This window comes from Rana temporaria, chromosome 3, assembly GCF_905171775.1.
Source record: "Rana temporaria chromosome 3, aRanTem1.1, whole genome shotgun sequence".
Lineage (NCBI taxonomy): Eukaryota > Metazoa > Chordata > Amphibia > Anura > Ranidae > Rana > Rana temporaria.
In genome coordinates, this window is record NC_053491.1 from 52,162,574 (window position 1) to 52,187,997 (window position 25,424).

The 25,424-nt window shown below is 44.5% G+C and overlaps 1 protein-coding gene across 1 annotated transcript in view; it reads right to left on the bottom strand.

Annotated features, from left to right (window-relative positions):
* The window catches only part of EFL1 (elongation factor like GTPase 1), a 623,792-nt gene that overhangs the window by 368,320 nt on the left and 230,048 nt on the right, over nucleotides 1-25,424 (bottom strand). Inside the window, exon 14 of the mRNA XM_040342558.1 lies at nucleotides 17,067-17,239. Within this exon, the coding sequence (XP_040198492.1) occupies nucleotides 17,067-17,239 (173 nt within the window). The remainder of the gene's footprint in view (nucleotides 1-17,066; nucleotides 17,240-25,424) is intronic.

The following is a 25,424-nucleotide window of genomic DNA, read 5'->3' on the forward strand; positions in this document are numbered from 1 at the left end:
GTGCAAATACCTGTCTCAGGTATCTGCACCCCCCTCCCCCCTGAAAGGTGCCAAATGTGACACCGGAGGGGGGGGAGGGATCCAAAAAGCGGAGGTTCACTTTTTGTGTGAACCTCCGCTTTAAGGAGATATTTGCAAAAAAAAATTAAAAATACGGCACCGATGTCTACGGTGCGAATGGCGCAGGCACACTGAGCATGCCACTAATGAATGGACTCATGCGCGGGAGTGACGTCATCGTGGCTCTTGCCAGTCACAGAGGGTTTACTTCCTCTTTGAAGGCAATCTTTTTTTTTTCATTTTTAGATATATATAGCAGAATGTGATAAACTTACTAGTAATCTTACAAAGTATGTTAACTACAGGGGGCGTTCAAGTCAAACCAGGACTTTTGAGTTTTTACAATAAAAGAACAAATTTCTAGGAGTGGAAACTGCATTTATAGTTTGACATACTTCCCTGCTACATGTATACACTTATCCCAGTGTTTAAACTAATGCTTGGAAAGCTTTGGCAAAGAAAGATTTGTCAGTATGCCTGAACCGTCTTAGCACAGCCTGCTTCACTTAGTCATTAGTGCTGAAATGTTGATCTCTGAGGAACTCTTTTAAGGGTCCAAACAGGTGGAAATCACTCGGAGAGAGGTCCGGGTTGTAAGGGGGATGTGGCAATAGCTCCCAGCCGGGTTGTTGTAAAATCCATGTAGTGTGGTGAGCAGAATGAGCTCGTGCGTTGTCCTGGAGAAACAGGATGCCCTTAGTGATCAAAGCAGGCTGTTTTTTTTCGCAGACGCGTATGCACATCACTACAAATATATCAGTTCACTGTTGATAGTGGCACCACAAGGTAGAAAATCTACACGAACACCACCATGTTTGTCCCAGAAAACACTTGCCATCACTTTACCTGCAGAGGAAATTGTTAAAATGTTTTTGGGTGGTGGCGAGTCTGCATGCTTCCACAGCTTTGATGTTTGTTTTGATTCCAGAGCGAGGGAACCACCACGGCTGGGATCGCCACTGATGGACAAATGGCCATCTTTGAAACGTTTACACCATTCAAATGTCTTACTGCGGGCGAGTGTCTCATCACCGTACTGTACTTTTGTAGCTATCCGCGGGTTTTACACCTTCGTACACAAGAAACTTCATGACCACACACTGTTCCATCCACGTACTACAATGTTGTCTGCCATCTTAATTAACGGTCTCTGGACTGGCCCGAAACATGTGTCCCCCGCCTATCCATAATAGGACACACTTGCCACTTACTACTTAGTGTAGTACCACCACGCTAGCATCCTTTTATACCTGGAAAATTAAAAGTCCTGGTTTGACATGAACATCCCTCGTATTTATTAAGTATAATGCAGGGTTCGACAAAATCCAGGCTCCAGGACGCAATTGCGACTAGAATTAGTGACCTAGCGCTTTGGGAAGGAAGCATAGGCCTGAAGAAGGCCGCAAAGCCGCGGCCTCAATTATCAGCCGGCACAGCCCGACGCAATCGCGTGGCGGGGGAGGTGGGGCGCACGGAGACACAAGATACCCCATCCTGTATCTCTGTGCGCCCCCCCACCTCCCCAGCCGCGCGATAGCGTCGGGCCGCGCTGGCCATTGAGGCCGTGGCTTTGCCGCCTTCTGCAGGCCTATGCTTCCTTCTGTAATCTGGTGCCATCTTGTGGTGGCCGTTGGTATGACAAACAACCAGCAATGCTAATGGAGATACCCCTGTGTTTTCACTGCCATCTCCTTCCCTCTAATTAGAACCCCCAAACATTATAAATATTTTTTATTCCAACACCGTAGAGAAAAAAATGGCGGTCGTTGCAATACTTTGTCACACCGTATTTGCGCAGAGGTCTTTTTGGGAAAAAAAACACTTTTTTTAATAAAAAAATAAGACAACAGTAAAGTTAGCCCCAATTTTTTTTTATACATTGTGAAAGATAATGTTACGCCAAGTAAATTGATACCCAACATGTCACGCTTCAAAATTGCGTCCGCTCGTGGAATGGCGACAAACGTTTACCCTTTAAAATCTCTATAGGCGACGTTTAGAAAATTCTACAGGTTGCATGTTTTGAGTTACAGAGGAGGTCTAGGGCTAGGATTATTTATCTCTCTCTACCAATCGCGGCAATACCTCACATGTGTGGTTTGAACACCGCTTTCATATGCGGGCGCTACTCACGTATGCGCTCGCTTCTGTGTGCGAGTTCGGCGGGACGGGGCGCGTTTCTGGCTCCTAACTTTTTTAGCTGGCTCCTAGATTCCAAGCAAATTTGTCAAACCCTGGTATAATGGCATACACCAGGGATGTGCAATTAGCCGACCTCCAGCTGTTGCAGAACTACAAGTCCCATGAGGCATAGCAAGACTCTGACAGCCACAAGTATGACACCCATGACGAGACTTGTAGTTTTGCAACAGGTGGAGGTCCGCTAATTGTATATCCCTGGCATACACAGTACATACTGCAGTTCCTGCTGAGTATTGCAGTATAGTGTTGTTGTGCTTTACGGCTCTTCTTAAAGTATCTCAATGAAAGTCTGCAGAATGAACTCAGTCTAAAGCTGGTCATTGATGGATCGAAATTTAGCCGAATCAGCAACCAGACTAATTTCGATCCATGTATTATTGGCAGGCTGGCTGTACTGAAATCGATCTCCCGATCAAATTCAGTCCAACCAGCCTGTTGGGTTGGATGAGGGAATCAAGCCATTTTCTTTCCTTCAACCATAATGTATGGCCAGCTTTACTGAAAACAATATACAGTACTTCTTATATGCTGATTATACGGTCAGTTTAGTCACTACAGGGAAAATCTACATGTTGCAAAATGAAACAATAATGAAAACATGTAAAAGTCACCGCTTTTAAAAATTAGTTTTTGTTAAACTTTAAAATACTAAAAAACACATTCTCACAGGAATCTTTGTTAATTTTTTTTATTAGTTTAATTCATTTTTTACATGCCCCTGAAACATTCTACCCTGGACGGCTGCAAATGCTTATACTACTACATAATATGGCCGAGATTCACAGAGAGCACTGCGCACATTACGCCGCCGTAGAATAACCAATGTACGCTATGCCAACGCAGCGCAGAGAGGCAAGCATGGAATTCAGCAAGCCAGTGCTCCCAACGCTGCGCCAGCGTGGCGTGGGTTTCGAAGGTGTATGCCGGTGGAAGTGGGCGTGGCCCATGCAAATGAGGCGTGACCCAATGCAAATGATGGGCCGAGCGCCAGACAGATACGTATCATGAACTGCGCATTGCGCCGTGGACGCATCCCCCTGCTCACAACCACGTCGGAAAAAACTGCCTAAACTACGCCGGATCACTGCGTATGGCGTGAACGTAACCTACGACCAGCCAGACACACGTCCAACGTAAAAACAGCCGGCTTGTGTTCCCTGGTGCAGACCTTAGCATGTCTGCTGCTGGGTTGCACCTCCTTTATGGGGAATAACTTTACGCCGGACTACAACTTCCGCGCACCTCGCGTAGCCTGCGTCGGGTGCATGCAGGTTCGTGAATCGCCGTATTTGCATATTTGAATGGCTGATCAATGGGAGCGCCATTATGCGTCCAGCCTAAATGTGCGCCCACCCTACGCCGGCGTAGGCAAGTTACGTCGGCGGGGTGAAGCCTGTTTTTAGGCGAATCTTAGTTTGTGGGTCTGGCGCACAGATACGACGGTGCACATTTGCACTTACGTCGGCGTAACTTGTTATACGACGGCGTAAGTGCTTTGTGAATCTGGCCCTAAATATATATATATATATATATATATATATATATATATATTTACAGTATATTTCCGATTACAGATAACGTGTAGAGGCTTTGTACATATCTTCTTACAAAAATAATATACAAAAGGCACACTATAAAAAAATAAATAAAAAAAAGCACTCGCAACTCAAGTTCACATTCAGCTAGCCTCCTGCTGCTGCCTTTCACTAACAGGATACTATTGCTACAAGAAAATCTTTGCACAAGGCCAGCCTCATTGCTAAGCTCCCAAAAGGAGCAGAGTAAGGACTTGGCAATGTAAAGATCCTGTCACTACTGAAATCACAGTAAGTAATGGAACTACTCAGCTCCAGCATATAACCTTCTGTTAAAACATACCCTGCAACCTTACAACAGATGGTGTCCATTACACATTGGATCAAATTATTTTTGATTCTTTTTAAAGAATGCCAAGCAGGCTTGCTGTCCAATACCACTAGCACGTGTGCATGGATCTCTTCCAGCCTAAAAGGCAGAATTCATACAGATCTTTAAAATAGATTTGAATGAGCAAGCCAATCCATTAATACAGAGATATGACATTGCCAATTTGAATTTTAGCCCAATGCTCCCGATTCTCTTGTTTCTCTTTACACTGTAAATGCTGAACTTCAGTTTGTTTTGCATTGTTACATTGCAACAGCTTTGACCAATTTGAAAAATGCATAAGCCAAACCTATGGGACCACTGGGGAAGTGGAGAAACCTGGTAGGAGGTACCAATACTACAGTGATAGCTACCGTCTTTCAGGTCCCGTTCTGAGCAGTAGCCAGGGGCGGACTGGCCCAGGTGGAAAAGAGGACATTGCCCCCCAGGCCGCTCACATTATATTTAAAAGTTATTTTCAAAACTCGGCAGTGGCGGCCGCCGATTGGTTGGCTGGCTGCTGCCGCACTGCATTGTGGGAGTTGTAGGAAGCCAGGTCATGTGGAACGTCAGGGGAGGATCAGGGCGAGCGTCGTACATCATGGGCTGGCTGCAGAGAGGAGACCGAGTCAGAGAGACTGCACACAGCTGAACCAAAAGTAAAGTAAGGTGCCGTGTGATGTCTGAGTCTGACTGTAATGATGACATGCCAGTCTTTAGCAGTGCTGTGATATCATCTCTCCTCCCCTGCATGATCTTCCATCAACCTCCATAAGTTTGTGACCCCTCCCCCTTCTAGATACTTGTCGTCTTGCTCACATATTCTCCCTCACTTGTTCCCAGGACAGTCTCAATGCAGTCACCCCTGTACTCTCCTTCTCTGCCCCATAGTGGATTGTTCCTCCAACTCACTGCCCCCAGGCTGTGTATTCCGTTCTGCCCCCCCCCCCCTCTCCCATTCTGTCACCTAGATTCAGGTCTTCTATCTTATCGAGTGCAACTTCTCACTCTCCCTTCTTCTAGTCTCATTTCCCCCTCAATTCTGCTATAAATCTCCCATCCCCCTATCCAATGTAACTTCTACTCCCCCCTCTACACCATCATCACCCCCTTACACACTCCATCCCCCAATTGCATCCATAATTTCACATTCACACTTGTGCAATCACAGACATCGCATGTGATCCGCACCGCATTGCCATGCACATTACATGCAATGTCTGTGCAACTGTATGGCTGAAATCCCATCACATTTACACCAGAATGGTGCAGGACTATTTTTTTGTGTCCACACTGGAATCGGATCACATGGGTGTTGACACCCATGCGATCCAATTCCTGTACCATTTTATAGTTCACACTGCAACCTGCGAACCAATCAGGGGGTGTCATTCGTTTTCTATTGACACCCGCAGTGGTTCGCAGATGTCAGTGTGAACCATCTGTGATTCAGGTGTGATGCGGGAACCCGCACAGGATTCGCAGGGTATCCCACATCACACCACTGTGAACCCATTTCACTACATTTCAATTGTTTTTCATAATTGTTAAAAAAAGAAATTAGATGGATATTTAATAAGCATTAATCTGTGTGTGTGTTTGGGGGGGGGGGGGGGGCTCGCAATCTCCAAAACCAATCTCTCTATGGGATCAGCCATGATCCTTCTCCTTGTCCAGGATTCAACTCTCCCACCCCCCCTCCAGCAGACCTAATCCCCCTGTGCACCCAGCAGCTTCTCTTCTCTCAGCACACAGGGGGATAGTTTCAGGATAGGGGCGAGGGTGCCTTCCTGAACCTTGCACTCTGAATGTAGCATCCTCCTGAGCCCTGCACTCTGTACGTAGCATTCTCCTGAGCCCTGCACTCTGTACGTAGCATTCTCCTGAGCCCTGCACTCTGTACGTAGCATCCTCCTGAGTTCTGCACTCTGTACGTAGCATCCTCCTGAGCCCTGCACTCTGTACGTAGCATGCTCCTGAGTTTTGCACTCTGTACGTAGCATCCTCCTGAGTTCTGCACTCTGTATGTAGCATCCTCCTGAGCCCTGCACTCTGTACGTAGCATCCTCCTGAGCCCTGCACTCTGTACATAGCATCCTCCTGAGCACTGCACTCTGTAGGTAGCATCCTCCCGAGTTCTGCACTCTGTAGGTAGCATCCTCCCGAGTTCTGCACTCTGTACATAGCATCCTCCTGAGTTCTGCACTCTGTACATAGCATCCTCCTGAGCTCTGCACTCTGTACGTAGCATCCTCCTGAGCTCTGCACTCTGTACGTAGCATCCTCCTGAGCTCTGCACTCTGTACGTAGCATCCTCCTGAGCTCTGCACTCTGTACGTAGCATCCTCCTGAGTTCTGCACTCTGTACATAGCATCCTCCTGAGCGCTGCACTCTGTACGTAGCATCCTCCTAAACCCTGCACTTTGTACGTAGCATCCTCCTGCATGTAGCACCAGCATACAGGAGGCACACTGACCACCAATATGCTGGGCCAGTGGTTACCTTTTATTTATCTCATGGATGAAATGTGAGAAATAACGTGTGTGTAATATACAGAGAGTGCAGAATTATTAGGCAAGTTGTATTTTTGAGGATTAATTTTATTATTGAACAACAACCATGTTCTCAATGAACCCAAAAAACTCATTAATATCAAAGCTGAATATTTTTGGAAGTAGTTTTTAGTTTGTTTTTAGTTTTAGCTATTTTAGGGTGATATCTGTGTGTGCAGGTGACTATTACTGTGCATAATTATTAGGCAACTTAACAAAAAACTAATATATACCCATTTCAATTATTTATTTTTACCAGTGAAACCAATATAACATCTCAACATTCACAAATATACATTTCTGACATTCAAAAACAAAACAAAAACAAATCAGTGACCAATATAGCCACCTTTCTTTGCAAGGACCCTCAAAAGCCTGCCATCCATGGATTCTGTCAGTGTTTTGATCTGTTCACCATCAACATTGCGTGCAGCAGCAACCACAGCCTCCCAGACACTGTTCAGAGAGGTGTACTGTTTTCCCTCCTTGTAAATCTCACATTTGATGATGGACCACAGGTTCTCAATGGGGTTCAGATCAGGTGAACAAGGAGGCCATGTCATTAGTTTTTCTTCTTTTATACCCTTTCTTGCCAGCCACGCTGTGGAGTACTTGGACGCGTGTGATGGAGCATTGTCCTGCATGAAAATCATGTTTTTCTTGAAGGATGCAGACTTCTTCCTGTACCACTGCTTGAAGAAGGTGTCTTCCAGAAACTGGCAGTAGGACTGGGAGTTGAGCTTGACTCCATCCTCAACCCGAAAAGGCCCCACAAGCTCATCTTTGATGATACCAGCCCAAACCAGTACTCCACCTCCACCTTGCTGGCTTCTGAGTCGGACTGGAGCTCTCTGCCCTTTACCAATCCAGCCACGGGCCCATCCATCTGGCCCATCAAGACTCACTCTCATTTCATCAGTCCATAAAACCTTAGAAAAATCAGTCTTGAGATATTTCTTGGCCCAGTCTTGACGTTTCAGCTTGTGTGTCTTGTTCAGTGGTGGTCGTCTTTCAGCCTTTCTTACCTTGGCCATGTCTCTGAGTATTGCACACCTTGTGCTTTTGGGCACTCCAGTGATGTTGCAGCTCTGAAATATGGCCAAACTGGTGGCAAGTGGCATCTTGGCAGCTGCACGCTTGACTTTTCTCAGTTCATGGGCAGTTATTTTGCGCCTTGGTTTTTCCACACGCTTCTTGCGACCCTGTTGACTATTTTGAATGAAACGCTTGATTGTTCGATGATCACGCTTCAGAAGCTTTGCAATTTTAAGAGTGCTGCATCCCTCTGCAAGATATCTCACTATTTTTGACTTTTCTGAGCCTGTCAAGTCCTTCTTTTGACCCATTTTGCCAAAGGAAAGGAAGTTGCCTAATAATTATGCACACCTGATATAGGGTGTTGATGTCATTAGACCACACCCCTTCTCATTACAGAGATGCACATCACCTAATATGCTTAATTGGTAGTAGGCTTTCGAGCCTATACAGCTTGGAGTAAGACAACATGCATAAAGAGGATGATGTGGTCAAAATACTCATTTGCCCAATAATTCTGCACTCCCTGTATATATATATATATATATATATATATCATAAATTATTCCATAAACACATAGCACATACTAAAGGGGGGGTGTCTGCACTGAAGGGGGTGTGAACTGAAGGGGGTCTGTGTAACATGCAGGGGGTCCAGAGCTGTGGGGGCTGTGTAATGTAAAGGGGTCCAGAGGTGCAGGGGGCTGTGTATAGTAAAAGGGATGCAGTGATGCAGGGTGCTGTGTAATGTAAAAGGGTGCAGGGGGCTTTGAGATGTAAAGGGGTCCAGTGATGCAGGGGGCTGTGTAATGTAAAGGGGTCCAGAGGTGCAGGGTGCTGTGTAATGTAAAGGGGTCCAGAGGTGCAGGGTGCTGTGTAATGTAAAGGGGTGCAGTGATGTAGGGTTCTGTGTAATTTTAAAGGGGTCCAGTGATGCAGGGGGCTGTGTGTTGTAAAGAGGTGCAGGGTGCTGTGTAATGTAAAGGGGTCCAGAGGAGCAGGGGGCTATGTGATGTAAAGGGGTCCAGTGATGCAGGGGGCTGTGTAATGTAAAGGGGTCTAGTGATGCAGGGTGCTGTGTAATGTAAAGCGGTCCAGAGGTGCAGAGTGCTGTGTAATGTAAAGGGGTCCAGAGGGCTGTGTAGTGTAAAAGGGTCCAGAGGTGCAGGGGGCTATGTGATGTAAAGGGCTCTAGTGGTGCAGGGGCTGTGTAATGTAAAGGGGTCCAGTGATGCAGGGGGCTGTGTAATGTAAAGGGGTCCAGAGGTGCAGGGGGCTATGTGATGTAAAGGGGTCCAGAGGTGCAGGGGGCTATGTGATGTAAAGGGGTCCAGAGGTGCAGGGGGCTATGTGATGTAAAGGGGTCCAGAGGTGCAGGGTGCTGTGTAATGTAAAGGGGTGCAGGGGGCTATGTGATGTAAAGGGGTCCAGAGGTGCAGGGGGCTATGTGATGTAAAGGGGTCCAGAGGTGCAGGGGGCTATGTGATGTAAAGGGGTCCAGTGGTGCAGGGGGCCACTTGACTGGACTTGCCCCCCAGGCCTAAGGCTGCCAGCCCTCCCCTGGCAGTAGCTCTGCTACATACCACATGTGGTTTCTCTTTTAGCATGGGTGCCATTCCCAAATTGCCTTGAATTTATTTCGGTGATCGTCAAGCATTCCCTAATTGGATAAGGTAGAGAGGGAAAAATTTGAAGGGGTCCTGTGAATGGCACCTGGGACACAGAAACCAGAAGACAGCAGCAAACACTGTCGTATCAGCATCTACTACAGTTAATCTCTGCAACCAGGAGTCCCACCAGTATGGTATATGAATATTAGCATTGGTCTAAGTTGGACCTATGTACATATGCAAAAAAAATAATAAAAAAAAATACATTAATGGAGTAGCTATAAAAAAAATAGCATGCCATTAAGATGACAGCTCTGCAAATGGAATGGAATTCCCAGAGCTAGAAGGTTGCGAGTATGCAGAAATTGTAACTGTATACATGAGCAAAATTATACCTAAATATGCAGTACATGCTGAAGTACAGAAAATACCTGTTGATCCTGCCAGCAATCTAGAACGCCTAAGTTCCTGTTGTGAGCCGACGACGCTGCACTAATAACTCAAACTTTATTATGCATAGTATTAGATGGCACAGACATATAACATGGGCATAGTAGCAGGCAAACCCCCAGAGGCTCGAGAGACATTTCTTTATTTCAGGTACTAATATAGTGCTGTAAATTTTCACAGCACTTTACATATATTGTACATTCACATCAGTGCACTCAAGAAGCTTACAATCTAAGGTCCCAAAGTCACATTCATGCATACCAATTTAGACATTAGCCATTTAACCTACAAGCATGTCTTTGGGGTGTGGGAGAAAACCGGAACAACCGGAGGAAATCAACAGAGGAACAACATGCAAACTCCATGAACGTATTGCAGTGGTTGGAATTTGAACTGACGACCCTAGTGCTGCTATGTGGAAGCCTTGTTATCTGGCGACTATCCTGTACATATGGGGGATTTGTGTGGGTAGGGTACATGCCACCCATCGCAAACAACAAAATGTGAAAGCGGAGGACTAACGTTCTCAGCAAAGTACAGAATTCCAATATAAAGGAACAGTAATATAAATTATTATATACTGTATATGCATTGCCGGTCAAATTAAGTATTGAACACATCACCATTTTTCTGGGCAAATATTTGTAAAGGTGCCTCCTGTATAGGGAATCTAGTTGCATGCATTGCTCAGGTGTGATATTGGCCCATTCTTTCACACAGTCTTCAAGTATTGAAGGTTCCGTGGGCCTCTTCTATGAACTCTGATCTTTAGTTATTTTCATAGACTTTCTATTAGATTGAAGTCAGGCGATTCGCAGCCTTTATTTTCTTTCTTTGAAACCAATTGAGTTTCCTTGGCTTTGAGTTTCCCCTCTCCACAACTGCACCTCTGGACCCCCTTACATTACACGTTTGGGATCATTGTCTTGCTGAAATGTCCACCCTTGTTTCATCTTCATCTTCTTGGTAGATGGCAGCAGATTGTTATTAAGAAAGTCTTGGTACATTTTTCTATTCATCCTTCCTTCAATGACATGAAGTTTGCCAATACCACATGTAAAACACACATGGAGTGCCCGAGCAGGTAGTGGCTTTGGGGGGGCGGGCGGAAGAGCCAGTCGGTACATCTGGGACCGCTGCAACAACCCCCTTCTCTCACGGCTCTGATCAGTCTTGGGCAGCGACTGTCAGCCGAGCAGAGTGAAGCCGACTCCCCCTCCTCCTTTATGTCTATACAGTGCTGTGCATGCAGGAGGAGGGGGAGGCGGCTTGACTCTGACAGCCGTTGCCGAGACTGATCAGAGCCGTAACCATGGAGAGAAGGGTATCGTTGTGTCGGTCCCATATGTGCTGACTGGCTCGGGGGCGGCTCACACCCGCTCCCTGCAAAGCCACTACCTCGGGCTCTCTGTGGTGTGTGTTCTGAGGTACATTATGGGTCTGAAGGGGGGGGGGGGTCTGCACTGTAGCTGGGAGTCTGCATTGTAGGGGGGTCTGTGTAACATGCAGGGGGTCCAGAACTGTTAAGGGGGGTGTTTGTGTAACATACAAGCATCTAGAGGTGCAGGGTGCTGTGTAATGTAAAGGGGTCTAGAGGTGCAGGGTGCTGTGTAATGTAAAGGGGTCTAGAGGTGCAAGGGTTGCGTAATGTAAAGGGGTCCAGAGTTACAAGGGCAGTGTAATGTAAAGGGATGCAGGGTGCTGTGTGATGTAAAGGGGTCCAGAGGTACAAGGGCTGTGTAATGTAAAGGGATGCAGGGTGCAGTGTGATGTAAAGGGGTCCAGAGGTACAAGGGCTGTGTAATGTAAAGGGGTCCAGAGGTGCAGGGTAATGTAAAGGTTCAGAAGTACAAGGGTTGTGTAATGTTAAAAGGTTCAGAGGTGCAGTGCTGTGTAATGCAAGAGGTATGCAGGGGGCACAGTGGAGTGTTTTTACATTTTAAGGTGGGGGGGTGCCCAATATAGGATCCACCCCGGGTGTCAAATGCTCCTGGTTACGCCCCTGACACCATGACATTCCCACCTCCAAACTTCACTGTTGGTATGGGGGTGTTTTTGAGATGATGTGCAGTGCCATTTGACCTCCAAACATGGTGTGTATTATGGAATCCAAAGAGTTAATTTTGGTCTCATCTGACCAGACTATATTCTCCCCCCAGTATTTCACAGGCTTGTCTATATGTTGTGCAGCAAACTTTCAATGATCTTCAACATGCTTCTTCTTCAGCATGGAGTCTTTGAGTTTATTACTTATTGTTTTCTTTGAAAGAATTGTACCTGCTAATTCCAGGTCTTTCTGAAGCTCTCCACAAGTGGTCTTTGGCTCTTGGACAACTCTTCTGATAATTTGTTTCAACCCTCTGTCAGAAATCTTGCGAGGAGCAACAGGTCATGGACGGTTTATGGTGAAATTATGTTCTATCCACTTCCGGATTATGGCCCCCAACAGTGCTCAGTCGAACATTCAGAAATTTAGAAATCCTTCTGTAATCAATGTCATCAGAATGTTTGCAACAATAAGGTTGCAAAGGTCTTGAGAGAGCTCTTTGCTTTTACTCATCATGAGATGTTTCTTGTGTGACACCTTGGTAATGAGACACCTTTTTATAGGCAATCAGTTGAGACTGAACCAGCTAATAATAATTTGCACTGACTAGGGGCAGGATTATTTTGTAATGACTGATAGATTTCAGCTGGTGTCTTGGCTTTCCATGCCTTTTTTCATTTTACTTTCTTCATGTGTTCAATACTTTTACCCCTGTGCCATTTGATCTTATTACACAACTAAATTGTTGAATTATGTGTTTTGGATTCTTTGTATGTATGGGTTGTTGCTGACACGTGGTGAACAGTTCATGTCAATAGCACCATTAGAAATATATTTACCTAAAAAAAATGGTGATGTGTTCAATACTTATTATACCCGATATCTATCTATCTATCTATCTATCTATCTATCTATCTATCTATCTATCTATCTATCTATCTATCTATCTATCAAGCAGCACAGTGATGGCAAACCAAGCAACACAGCAGAGACCATATGATAGACCTATGCAACAAGCTTCTTTCTAGCACCATCCATCATAAGCAACATGAACATTTGTATAAAGATAACATTTTCTAGACTTGACATCTTCTCCTTCTGTTAACCATATGGCAAATCAGCAGTTACAAATCTGTATCAATTACAACCTTCAAAATAAATGGCTCTCTATTGAAAATTTAGCTAAGTAGTCTGTCCACTTCCTACTGCCTACTACTTGTCACATGCTGAATCGGCCTTTATTCTGCCACATATGTAAGTGGTTACAGCCACCAACACAATTGTGCGTGTGATACTTTTAACAGTAAGATGAAAGTCTGCAAAACCGTACATTAATCAGTGAGAGAAATATGTATGAGCTCTCTGAGCTATTATGAGAACATATGTCTGTTTGGCATAAGCTTGGACTAGCATCTCCCACTCACCAAATTGTCACCACAGCACATCTGATCATAAGAAACAACAATATTTGAAGTGGTGTAAATCTGCTAGATGTGACACAGAACTGAAGCCTAAAAGTCTATCCAACCTCCCCATTAGCTATCTTACACTAGAAACATCAGAGATGTAAAAAGATATCATATGAATATAGATGCCTTCAGATTTTATTTGACTGGGGACTTGCCAGACATTATTAGCAATACAGATTATGGGTCACAAATATAGAAAGAATAAGCTATGATTTGGGCACAGTGTGAAATTTCTGTAATGCAACTTGAAGATGTAGCTCAGGGTTCGGCAACCTATGGCCTGCGGACCCAGCCAGCTGCTGCTAAATGTCTGGCCCATGAGTGAACGTGATGAATTCACGTGCACTCAGCCCGCGGACAAGAGCGGAGCAGGGAGCACGAAGCTAAATGAGAACACGGAAGAGACACACAGCAGTGGGAGCTTCCAGGGTTAACATTCCAGGTGATTAGTTGCTAGGTGGTCCTAGCAACTAATCATCAGCTTGGTAATCTGAAAAAAATACTTTGGAGAGAAGGAGGACCAGGACCAAACAAAATTGCATTTAAAGTGGTTGTAAACCGTGTTACACCATTTTTCTTTACAGGTAAGCCTATAATAAAGGTACCGTGAATATCTCCTAAACTTGCACAGTTTAGGAGATATTCACTGTATTCACATGTGCCGATGTCACGGGCACATGCGCACTGAAGAAACGGCCCGCTCGTACCATTTATTCAGTAGCCGTGCTGTGCTGTGACCGGTGGCTGCTGCTGACGTCATCCCGGCTCTGGCCAATCACATCGCCGGAGCCCTCTATCCTGGAAATAACTTCTAGAGATACGACGCTGGTCACAGCAGTGTGCGGGGACCGCTGCAACAGCTTTGATCTAAGGTACATTTTTCATAATGAGCTAGTATGCGATGCATACTAGCTCAATATGCCTTTGTCTTGCAGGGTTTTTTTTTTTTTTTTTATCCATAAAGATTTTATTGAAAGGAAGACAGGTAAATACATCGGTACAAACATATCCTAAAAGGCAATACAATGAAAAGCCAAGTCTTCACAAGAGGAAATATAACAAGATGTTTACAGGAGGGATAAAGGTACCCTTTAGGTATGCAATGTATGAATCAGAGAACAGTCAGGGAAGCCTTAGAAAACATCTCAACCCTATTTCGCACCTAAAGAAGATGGGCAGTAAAGTAGTTCTGGGGTAACAGTTCCAATTGTTCCTAATACAAAGGGCTTCAGTGATCACCGAAAGACCATACCCAATCTGGAATCCCTGTCTATTGGATTATGTCCCATATTTGCCGTTCGGATCCTCTTGATTCAAGTGGGGTGGGGGAGGTGGCCGACTAGCGGGGATCCCATCTACCACCCACGCCCGGCTTCAAAAGATGAGAAAGAGAGAATGAAAAGAGAGAGAAAGAAAAAGGAAACAAAGAGGGAAAGATAAAAGAAGAGAGAGAGAAAAAAAAAAAAAAAAAAGGGGGGGGGAGTGGGGGGAAGCCTTTTTCTTGGAAGATATATTTTTAAAAGAAAAGGAGGTAGGTGGGGGAGTCCACTACCCTCACCGTTTACAGCGCAGCACTCGCGCCACAGAGTGGCAGTGTCAAAAACCAGACATCCGTCGGATATCTCCAGCGGGTTCTCAATTAGCCCGTGTTCCGTATGAGGATCTGGTCTTGCAGGGTTTTTCAACCACTTTAATACAGATCTTATCTCATAATCATTTTGCTTGTGTGAAGCCCAAGACAGACCAAGATAATATGATTAGTTGGAGTCCTTGTTATCCCCATAGTTATTCGATTCTTACAACTGCCCTTGGTCAGTGCTGGTTTTGAAAGACATGAGCAACTGCGTGTATCAACTATAAAATCTTGGTCATAATTTTGCTTACTGTTCATTAACAGTTTTCTGTCACATACACTGGGGTACATCAATGGGCAGGATACATACACAGTCTGGGTAGTAAAAGGTCCGTTGGCCAAGTCTTGTTTTAAAAGAAACTTGTCATAGAGTATACGATAAAATAATGTGCAAGCAGATGTTACCTGCAGTGAGAACCAGATGTCAACATGAGCAACAGATCCAGACATACAGGCAGTTGAACCTACATGCAAATCTCGAATTTTCTTGTAAAAGTCACATTGATATGCACGTCATTTTTCCTTCTAAGTCTCTCTATAAGTCCTTTAATATGATGGGTGGGCTTGCAGACAAAAAAGGGAGACAAGAAGGAGCGGGCAAAACAGAACTTTAAGGCTTCATTTCCATGGACGTTTTTGGACGTTTTTACAGCCACTTTTCTGAGCGTTTTTTGCAGGTTAAAAATGGCTCTCCATGTTAGTCTATGGCCTCATGCCCACCATGACGTTTTTGATGGCTGAGCCGGTTTTAAGCTGCAAAAAAAAACCCAGGACCAGTGAGTTCTGAAGCTCCAGCGTTAGAGCTGTAAATATGCCAGATGTTAAAAAAAACTCTCAAAAACGCGCAAAAACGCTACTGCTGTGTTTTTGAGCACCACCTCAAAATAAAAAAATTAAAATAAAATAAAAATTTTAAGCTGTAAAAAAGGCTAAAAAAAGTGGCTGTAAAAACGTCCATGGAAATGAAGCCAAACAGTAAAGGCCACACACAATCTGCTAATAATCTCCACTGCCTACACTTTTTGACCCACACATTGGGTTTCACCAAAGGTAGCCTCTACTTATCCATGATTTAATTAGTCTAAAATTACCAGGTTGGTGACAGGTTTACTTCAAAAGTTCAAGTATCTTGAAAAGGTTTTTCTTCAGTCTAAGGCCTTGTTCACACAGGGCGATGATATGTGTGCTCCATTGAGGACCATGTTTTGCTGGCGTGGTGATGCACAGGTATATCGTTGTATCCCCCTGTCGGCAGTTCCATTGTTGTCTATTGGGATGCAGCAGCTGCACAGATACAGCTGCTGCTCCCAATATGACATTGGTGTGGGTGCACAGCTCCAAATGCACCCTGGGTGAGTTTGGTGACCCGCACTCGCACCAATGTCTTATTGGGACACAACGGCTGTGTCCGTGCAACCACTTTGTTCCAAGAGACATAAATAGGACTACTCTACTCACACGGAGAGGCACAGATGCATGCCGATGCAGGTAAACATGGCCCTGGACAGGGATTGGCATTGCCCCGCATGAACGAGGCCTATATGTTCATATAACAAATTAGGCTCCAAAGCGACACAATAGTTACGTTGTGCTCAGCGGGTGGGACCACAATGTCCATGTAGAGGCAGAGATTCAGAATTCAGATTCAGAATACTTTAATAATACCAAAGGGAAATTACGAATAAATACCAAAGGGAAATTACAAATAAATCCCAAAGGGAAATTACTGATTAATCCCAAAGGGAAATTACTGATTAATCCCAAAGGGAAATTACTGATTAATCCCAAAGGGAAATTGTAAACACGTGGAAGCGTTGAAAGCTAAAGATCCTAGTGGCTGTAGCAATAGAGCAAAGATTTGCTGAAACAGAAACAGTACTGTAAGTATTAGAAACTTTAATTTACTATTGTGTGCTTTGAAACCTTTTATTTCCGAGACAGGGTCTTTTTAAGACTGTAAAACTCTGGGGAATGGTAAAAATAAATAAAAAATCAGCATCTTTTATTAAAGCTACATTTCGAGTGGTAAAGTTAAAACAAGACTTGTTCAAGTACCGACTTTTATATTTGTGGAATTCTAAAATTAAAAAAGAAAAAATTACCTTAGGCAGTGCTGCTGTTGGATCATATTTGGGTCCCAAAACAAATATCTTTTGCCCTCTGCGTACCACACCACTGAAGACTCGAGCAAATGCAATAAAATAACTTTTATTCTCTGTATCTTGCTTGTCTGACTTTTCAACCGAACTCCGCACTTCATACATAAGAGCATCACCTGTATAACATATCCAAACAAAAGTTAATTTATGATGTTACGCAAAAGGGTGTACAGTGTGACATTTTGGGATTTTTGAACTTTACTTAGAGTTGTAAGGGAATTTTTTTTTTCCGCGGAAATGACTGTTTACAGGGTATAGAGACATAATAGTTAACGGATTCCTTTTAAAATTGATTAAAAATTGATAAAAATCAATCATATTATGTACCTCTAGTTTTGTTTTTGCATGTTATCCTGCCTCTATGCTATACAGAGCCATAGAGAAGTGATGGTTTGGAAAATGAAACTAGAATCTCCCAGTACTGTGGTCATCAGGAAACAGACAACCAGGAAGTGTCCAGAACAGAGAAGAATTACAGCAACATCAGAGCAAAAACAAACAATGAGGACATGAAACCAGGACTGCAGTAAAGTAAAGGACTAAAAAAAAATCCTTTAGTGACCCTTTAAAGTTCATTAGGAGACAAGAACAATATACAGGACCATGAGTCATATTTCCACCCTACAGGAAAATCAACACTATAAAAACAGAGGCTGTACAATGCCTTGCAAAAGTATTCACCCCCCTTGGCAATTTTCGTGTTTTATTGCCTCACAATCTGGAATTAACATGGATTGTTTGAGGATTTGCATCATTTAATTTACAGAACATGCCCACAACTTTGAAGATTTTTTTTTTCTATTATTGTGAGGAAAAAAAACAAATAGGACAAAATAACAGAAAACGTTAATGTGCATAACTATTCACCCCCCTAAAGTCAATACTTTGTAGAGCCACCTTTTGTGGCTATCACAGCTCCAAGTTGCTTTGGATAAGTCTCTATGAGCTTGTCACATCTTACCACTGGGATTTTTGCCCATTCCTCCTTGAAAAACTGCTCCAGCCCCTTTAAGTTGGATGGTTTGCGCTTGTGAACAGCAATCTTTAAAGTGGTTGTACACCCTAGCCTAAGTCTTACCTGTAGGTGGTGGAAATATCTCCTAAACCTACACGGTTTAGAAGATATTTACAATTTACAATACGATCATTTCTTCTGCGCATGCGCCAATGTATTTGGCACATGCACGCTTTAGAAAGGGCACATTGTTCCATTTCTAGCTTGGGTCATGGCGTGACTGGCGGCTCCTGCGCTCATGCACGGGAGTGACATGCCAGCTATGCTGGGAACTCAGTGTACTCTCCTGCAAATGATCAGACTTGTCCATTCACTGGGAAGCTCAGTGTATTGCTGCTTCTCCCCCCCCCCAGCTCTTATGCAGCTGAGAGGAGAGGGAATGTGATCACTTATTAAAAAAAAGGAAAAATACATTTATAATGTATTTTTATATCTATACAAAAAAATTCCTTTCATTTCCATTTTAAACTGAATTCATTGTTTTACAAGGTGAACGTTTACAATCACTTAAACAGCTTGCAGACAATGGGGGACATCAAGTGATACACTTCTTCCCATCTCTCTTTCTTGCCATGCTCGCTCTCCGCCTGGCCTCCGGTTGGCTGTTGCAGGCCACGTCCCTTCAGCTTCCGGGTTATACACCCCTCGTTGTCAACTTTTGGGAATCAGTCCTTGGCGCCAATCGACCAATTTGAAAGTATGGGGTTCTCTGCTCAAGCCCCCTGCTTTCTGTCTAAACACAGCCATTACTGAGTGCTATATCCTAATTGACATTCATCTTATAGACATCCTGCATAGCCATAAACTCCTGAAGAAGCGAGCAGAGCTTGCGAAACGTGTCGAGTTTACAGATGCATATGTATACCTTTTACTACCAATATTGTTAGTATATGTTTATGGTTGTAAGTATTTTGTATCATGCTGTTTTCATGGGTTTGCCAGCCATGTCCACGTTTATTTTTTATGATTATACATTTTCAAATAAAGCCAGAGACCCATTTACTCTATTTACTTGTTCTGACCTTTATGCCCACCTCATTCAAAGTCCCATGGGCTAAATTTTGTTTTATTGTATGTGTGTTGGGGATGGGGGGGAAGGGGGGTGTCATAAAATGAGACAGCTTTCAGGCCATTCTCTTTTTCAACAGGAGCCCAGCAGCGGATATTGTGGACTTGATGTCCCCGGTGCCCACTGATTAGTACAGATGCAAGCCACCTATGTAATCAAGGCAGATAGTGGTTCTGTCAGAGGGGATGGTATTGCTCATGTGTTTCTGCCAAGCAGGAACATTGATTTTTGCCTTCCCCTAGTCAAAGCACCTCCCCCACAGCGAGTAAGCACAACTCGTAAATATTGTAGTCCTGCTATATGTTGTTGATCGCCACCATTACAAGTAAAAAAAAAAGGCCTCATGTACACTGCTGCTGGTAAACGGACATTTAGGAGCAGTTGGCCATTTTTTTCAACTGCTCATAAACTCTCCTCTGTTTTATCTTATCAGTACATGTAGTTTATGGATGTTTCTAGGCAGTTGACAGTAGAGGCTTTTTCTGGAACCCCAAAAAATGCATCAGAAGCCGCGGCTAAACACGTTTGGCGCTTGAAATGCCTCTAAACTCGGCTTCTGATGCATTTTTTTTTTAAACGCTTCAAACGCTTCTAGACGCAAACACAGCATGTAAACGCGGCTAAGCGAAAGTTTTTAGACACAGGTTTCTATCTGTCAAGTTAAATCGGTCAGGAGAGGTTGAACAACGTCTCATGTGCATGAAGCCTAAATTGGTGAAGAAATTACATTTTGTAACAAAAAAAAAAAATTTACATAAAAAATATTTAATTTTTTTTCAAAATTGTCAGTCTTTTTTGTTTATAGCGCAATAAATAAAAACCACAGAGGTGATCAAATACCACCAAAAGAAAGCTCTATTTGTGGGGAAAAAAAGACAAAAAATGTATTTGGGCAGTGTTTAGCACGATTGCACAATTGTCATTTAAATTAACGCAGTGCCGAATCGCAAACAATGGCCTAGTCATGAAGGGAGGTAAATCTTGCGCAGCTGAAGTGGTTAATATAGGTTTTAATGAAGTTCACGCATCCACTTCTTATTAGAGGGCAGAATTGTTTTATTTTTATTTTATGGGTATATTGCTGTTCAACTATATTGCTTTGTTTGCACAAAATTATGCTGACCTGGTCTCTTTGGCTAATGAATGACAATTCTTGGTTATCGGTTTTAATGTTTACTTTTAGTGACCAGACAGCAGATCAGTAAGGGTTAACAATTAACCCAGACTATTTAATCACCGGAGATAGGATATCAGGTCAGGCTGATGAGGGAAGGTTGTAGCTCTTCCGAAATGCATTCCCAGAGTATACACACACACTCACTCACTCCCTTGTTGTGTTTCGAGACTGTACTATAATTCCGGCACAGGAGTTTCGCCCAGCAAAGTTTTGGCTCTCCTGATCAGAGAACACCAGTGGCTCTCGCGGCTCAACTGCGGCTTTGCGTCCCGCTCTCAGAGACGACTTTTCTCTCCATACCTTCAGCGACTTACTACACCATATTGGGTTCCTTGGCGTCTCTCATCTTTTCTATCTATTTGATTAACAATATATGACCATGGGTTATATTGCCACCCTACTGGAGAATGAACTTTAAGAAAAGAGACGCTGAAGGTCAGCCATAGGGTATTTAACCTTTTCTATGACGGTCATTAGTTGTAGCAAGCAGTACAACAAAAAGCAACAGGTGGGGAGGAAGTTGTCTCTCTCAAAGGATTCCGGGAAAGGGATTTTATGTTTAAAGATAACTCCACGTTTTATGTTTCACCCATATTTAGGGTGCAACATGAACATGGTCAGCAAACTGGCCCCACCACTTACAGAACTGTGGGGCTCTTCTCTCAGCTGGCTCCGGTCATTTCTCAAAGTCCATTGATACTTCCTGCAGCACCATTGCGGAAGGTTATTCGCTCTGTGTGGACCAGTCATTAGAGGAGTATTCTGTAGGAAACAGAGCACTGCTCCCACGATCCACTGACTGTGGCTGCAATGGCTTGCAGGCTCAAATGCAAAAGAGTCGGTATGCAATTACCTCATTTTGCATGCAATGGGCAGGCCACGCCATTCCATTGCTTTGTTTACAGCAGAAGCAGCGTAGCCTAAAGCAGCCATTTTCAACCAGGGTGCCTTTAGGTGTATTCAGGGGTGCATTGATAAAATGCCTAGAAATTGCCCAAAAATTGTATACAAGCAGATCAAGCCTGACTAATAGTCACATAAAGCCAAAAGTTCATTGTGCACCATACAACCTTCCAGCCACACCATGACATCATCAGTTGATGAGGAGGATGTTTGGCACTTGCACAGCATCCTTGTTTGCCCTCTCCCTGCCCTTCTCCATTAGCTCCGGGGTCACATTAGCTGAATGTGGGCGAGAAACTGAGGGAGAAGAAAATACTAGTCAGTACCATTGTGCAAAGGTGTGTTTGCTTTGGAAGAATAATCTCCTCTAAATTTGGGTGTCCCAACATTAGAGGTTGTTGCTGCATTATGTAAAACTATTTGTTTAGTTTTTAAACCTTAGAATGGGGTGCCCCAAAATGGTACGGAATTTTTAAAGGGTGCCTTGACTGAAAAAAGGTTTAGAAACACTGGCCTAAAGGATATCACCATAATAATACTTTTGTTGCTTTTAACTTAGGGTTAAAAGGGTAAACCCTTGTGTTTTTTCACCTTAATGCATCCTATGCAGTGTCCGCCCCAGCCCCCGTTTAACTTACCTGAGCCCCGAATTTCCATGGGCGTGATACCAGGATGCTTTCCCTATGGCTTGTTGGCTCTTCATTGGAAAGATTGATAGCAGCGCAGCCATTGGCTCCCACTGCTGTCAATCAAATCCAATGACGCGGCCGCCGGGGACGGGCGGAGTCATACACACGGCGGCTATGTACGCCGAGTGTATCACACGGAGCGTGCCCGCAAGGTAAACCCCTCAGGAGAGAGCTTCCCAGAGGGGGTTAGCTATTGCGGGGAGGAGCCGCGAGAGCCACTGTGGGACCCCAGAAGAGGACGATCGGGGCCACTCAAAATGAACTGCACAGTGGAGGCAAGTATGACGTGTTTGTTATTTTATTTTTTTACACTGAACATTAAGTATCCCTTTAATTCACACTGCATTTTAACTCCTGCTGTGGAAAGAGTGCAATAGATTCTTGCGGTTGAATTCAAAGGGGCTTGCAGGTAATCGCAGTCACTCAGCCCATACAATGCAATGAAAGACTGACAGCGGCTGCAGATGTCCACCATTGTTTGGATGTAATCACACGTGTAGCAATCACCTGTGCTTAGAGACAGATGATCAACCCTGGACGCAAAGAGCTTTTTAAATGTACTATTTTGCCCATCCAACAGATAATATGATGTCATCTTTGTAATAACTGTTTTTCAGCCCATTGAAGTGAACCTTGTCTGAACTAAAAAGTCCCTATAGAGCACTTTCGATCTTAGGTTCAGGCTGTAAAAATAGCCTTGAATTCTCTCCAAGTCAGGATTAAGCCATTTTCACTGCCTTTTAACTGTTAAATAACAGCACTCTATGAGGCTGCCATTTGACAATTAAATGACAAGCGCCAAGAAGGTTGGGGTTCATGTTAAAGACAAGTCAACGCCAGGAATACAGCCTTGTTGTATGATCCAAAGAGTTCCACAGTGGCACATTGTTTAATTTAAAGAATAACACATTCACACGCAGGCTCTATGAGGTACAAGCACAGTTGTTGCCTTAGGCACTTTTTAAGCCAGGCAAGATTCTTTTAAAATGTATGTAAACCCTAAAAATGTACTTGAAAAGTGCAAAAAAAAAAATCTGTTGATCTTGGCAGAAGAGCTCACCTATGCAGACTTCCTGTGTTATCTCAGAGGCTACTTAGCCCTATTAGTTCTCATCCTGGAGGGGGAGTGGTTGAGTAGCTTACCAAAAGATAATGGTCATGGCTAGTCCACAACAAAGCTGTGTTGAAAACCCACAACAAAGCTTGGTAGCTGAGTGCATTTCTCGCAGACCAACAGGTATCTTCCTGTATTTGCAGGGACTAAGGGATAAAGCACAAGAAAACGTGCATGTACTGCTGTATATATTATGGTGGCGGCAGCAGGGGGTTATACTGCAGCTAACAGGAGTGTGTACACCAGGGGTCGGCAACCTATGAGCTGCACCCGGCCCACCACTGCTAAATGTCCGACCGATCAGTGCCCGTGATTAATTCACAGCACTCGGCCCGCGGACATTTTCACCACTGTACTATTCGTTGGACAGCAGCCGGTATCGCAGTGCTGGATGGTAGCGGGAACTGCTGGAGTTAACGTTTTACGTAAAACAGCAGGTGATTGGTTGCCGGTGGACCCTAGCAACCAATCGCCAGCCTGTTAATGTGAAAAGTTAACTTCAGCAGTTCCCGCCACCATCCAGACCCGCGATGCCAATCCCTGATCTGCTGTACACCTGTGCAAGGTAGGAGAGTTCTACCTACACAGTGTGTGTGTGTGGGGTGCAGGGGACACTACAGTCGGGGGGGGGGGTACAGAGGACACTGCTTTGGGGAGCACAGGAAACTTGCTATGGGGGAGGGGGGCAGAGGACACTATGGGAGTGATGTGAAGGGGGACAGAAGACACTGCTATAGGGAGTTCAGAGGACACTGCAATAGGGGAGACCCTATCAGGGACCCCTTCTCCCCTGGGGACAGGGACCCCTTCTCCCCTGGGGACAGGGACCCCATCTCCCCTAGGAACAGGGCACCCATCTCCCTTAAGGACGGGAACCCCATCACCCCTTGGAACAGGGCACCCATCTCCCCTTGGGACAGGAACCCCATTCTCCCCTTGGGATGGGGCGCCAATCTCCCTTCGGGATGGGGCGCCCATCTCCCCTAGGGACGGGAACCCCATCACCCCTTGGAACGGGGCCCCCCATCTCCCCTTGGGACAGGAACCCCATCTCCAGACCATGCTGGCTGGCAGGGCTGACGTCGGCTTACTTAAGTGCCAGGATGGGGGAGGGTGCAGTAAATTCTGAATCCCCAGCCACATGCTCCCTGAGGGGGAACTGGCTTTGTATTAGTGAAGCACCTTAAAGTTATGTAAACCTGTACTGTTATTATTGAGTGAATAACTTGTATAGCGCTACAAATGCGAACTGAATCGCCTCAAGGCGCTTGGCATCCATTTTCCTTCTATTTAGCCTTCAGAATAGGTGGGTCTTGAGTTTTTTCTTGAAGGCCTGGCGATTCACTTTCGTTCAGATGTTAGTTGGTAATGCGTTCCACAGTCGAGGTCCTTGGACTGCAAATCTTCGTTCGCCTTTGGTCTTGTAGTGGGCCTTGGGGATTTGTAGTAGATTTTGGTTAGTTGAACGAAGAACACGATTGGGGTTGTGGTATTTTCTCACATAAATATTGGGGGGAGATTCCGTGTACACATTTGTGTGTCAGGCATAGGGCCTTAAATGTGACTCTGTTCTTTACAGTCAGCCAATGCAGGAAACTCAGGGAGGGAGTGATTGACTCCCAGTGTTTTTTTTCCTGTTACCAGTTGTGCCGCCATGTTCTGGACAACTTCTAGACGAGCAATCTGGTATTTTGGGAGTCCGAGGTAGAGAGTTTGCATAGTCCAGCCAGAAGTTAATAATTGTTCCAACCACTACTGCTGTGTCTTCTTTCGGGATGAAGGAGACGAGTCTTCGTAGCAGACGTAGCAGATGGTGAGATCCGCTAACTACTGATCCTATTTGTACATCCATTGTCATGTCAGAGTAAAAAATGACTCCCAGGCTTTTGACTTTGTTGCTTGGGGTGATGGTTTGTCCCAAGATGGGCGGTGGCGTCCATGTCGTCCTGGCAAGTCTCTTTCGGTTTCCGCGGAGTAGAAGAAGTTCTGTTGTTGATCCATTGAGTTTAAGGTGACTCTCCATCATCCAGTTGTCTATCAAAGTGAGGCATTGTTCTAGTGTGGGGTTTTGGTCCTTTTTGTTGCCGGTACGAAAATAAAGTTGAGTGTCGTCCGCGTAGGAATGGTAGAGTAGGTCCTGGTTACTGCTAATTTTGAGGAGTGGGCGGAGATAAATGTTGAATAGTATGGGCGACAGGGGTGATCCTTGAGGGACTCCGCATGAAACGGTATGTGCTTCATACGTGAAAGTTCCTAGTTTCACTGTCTGGGATCGATTTTCCAGGAATGATGAAAACCAGGGTAGATCCGAGTCTCAGTCTACTGAGTCTACTA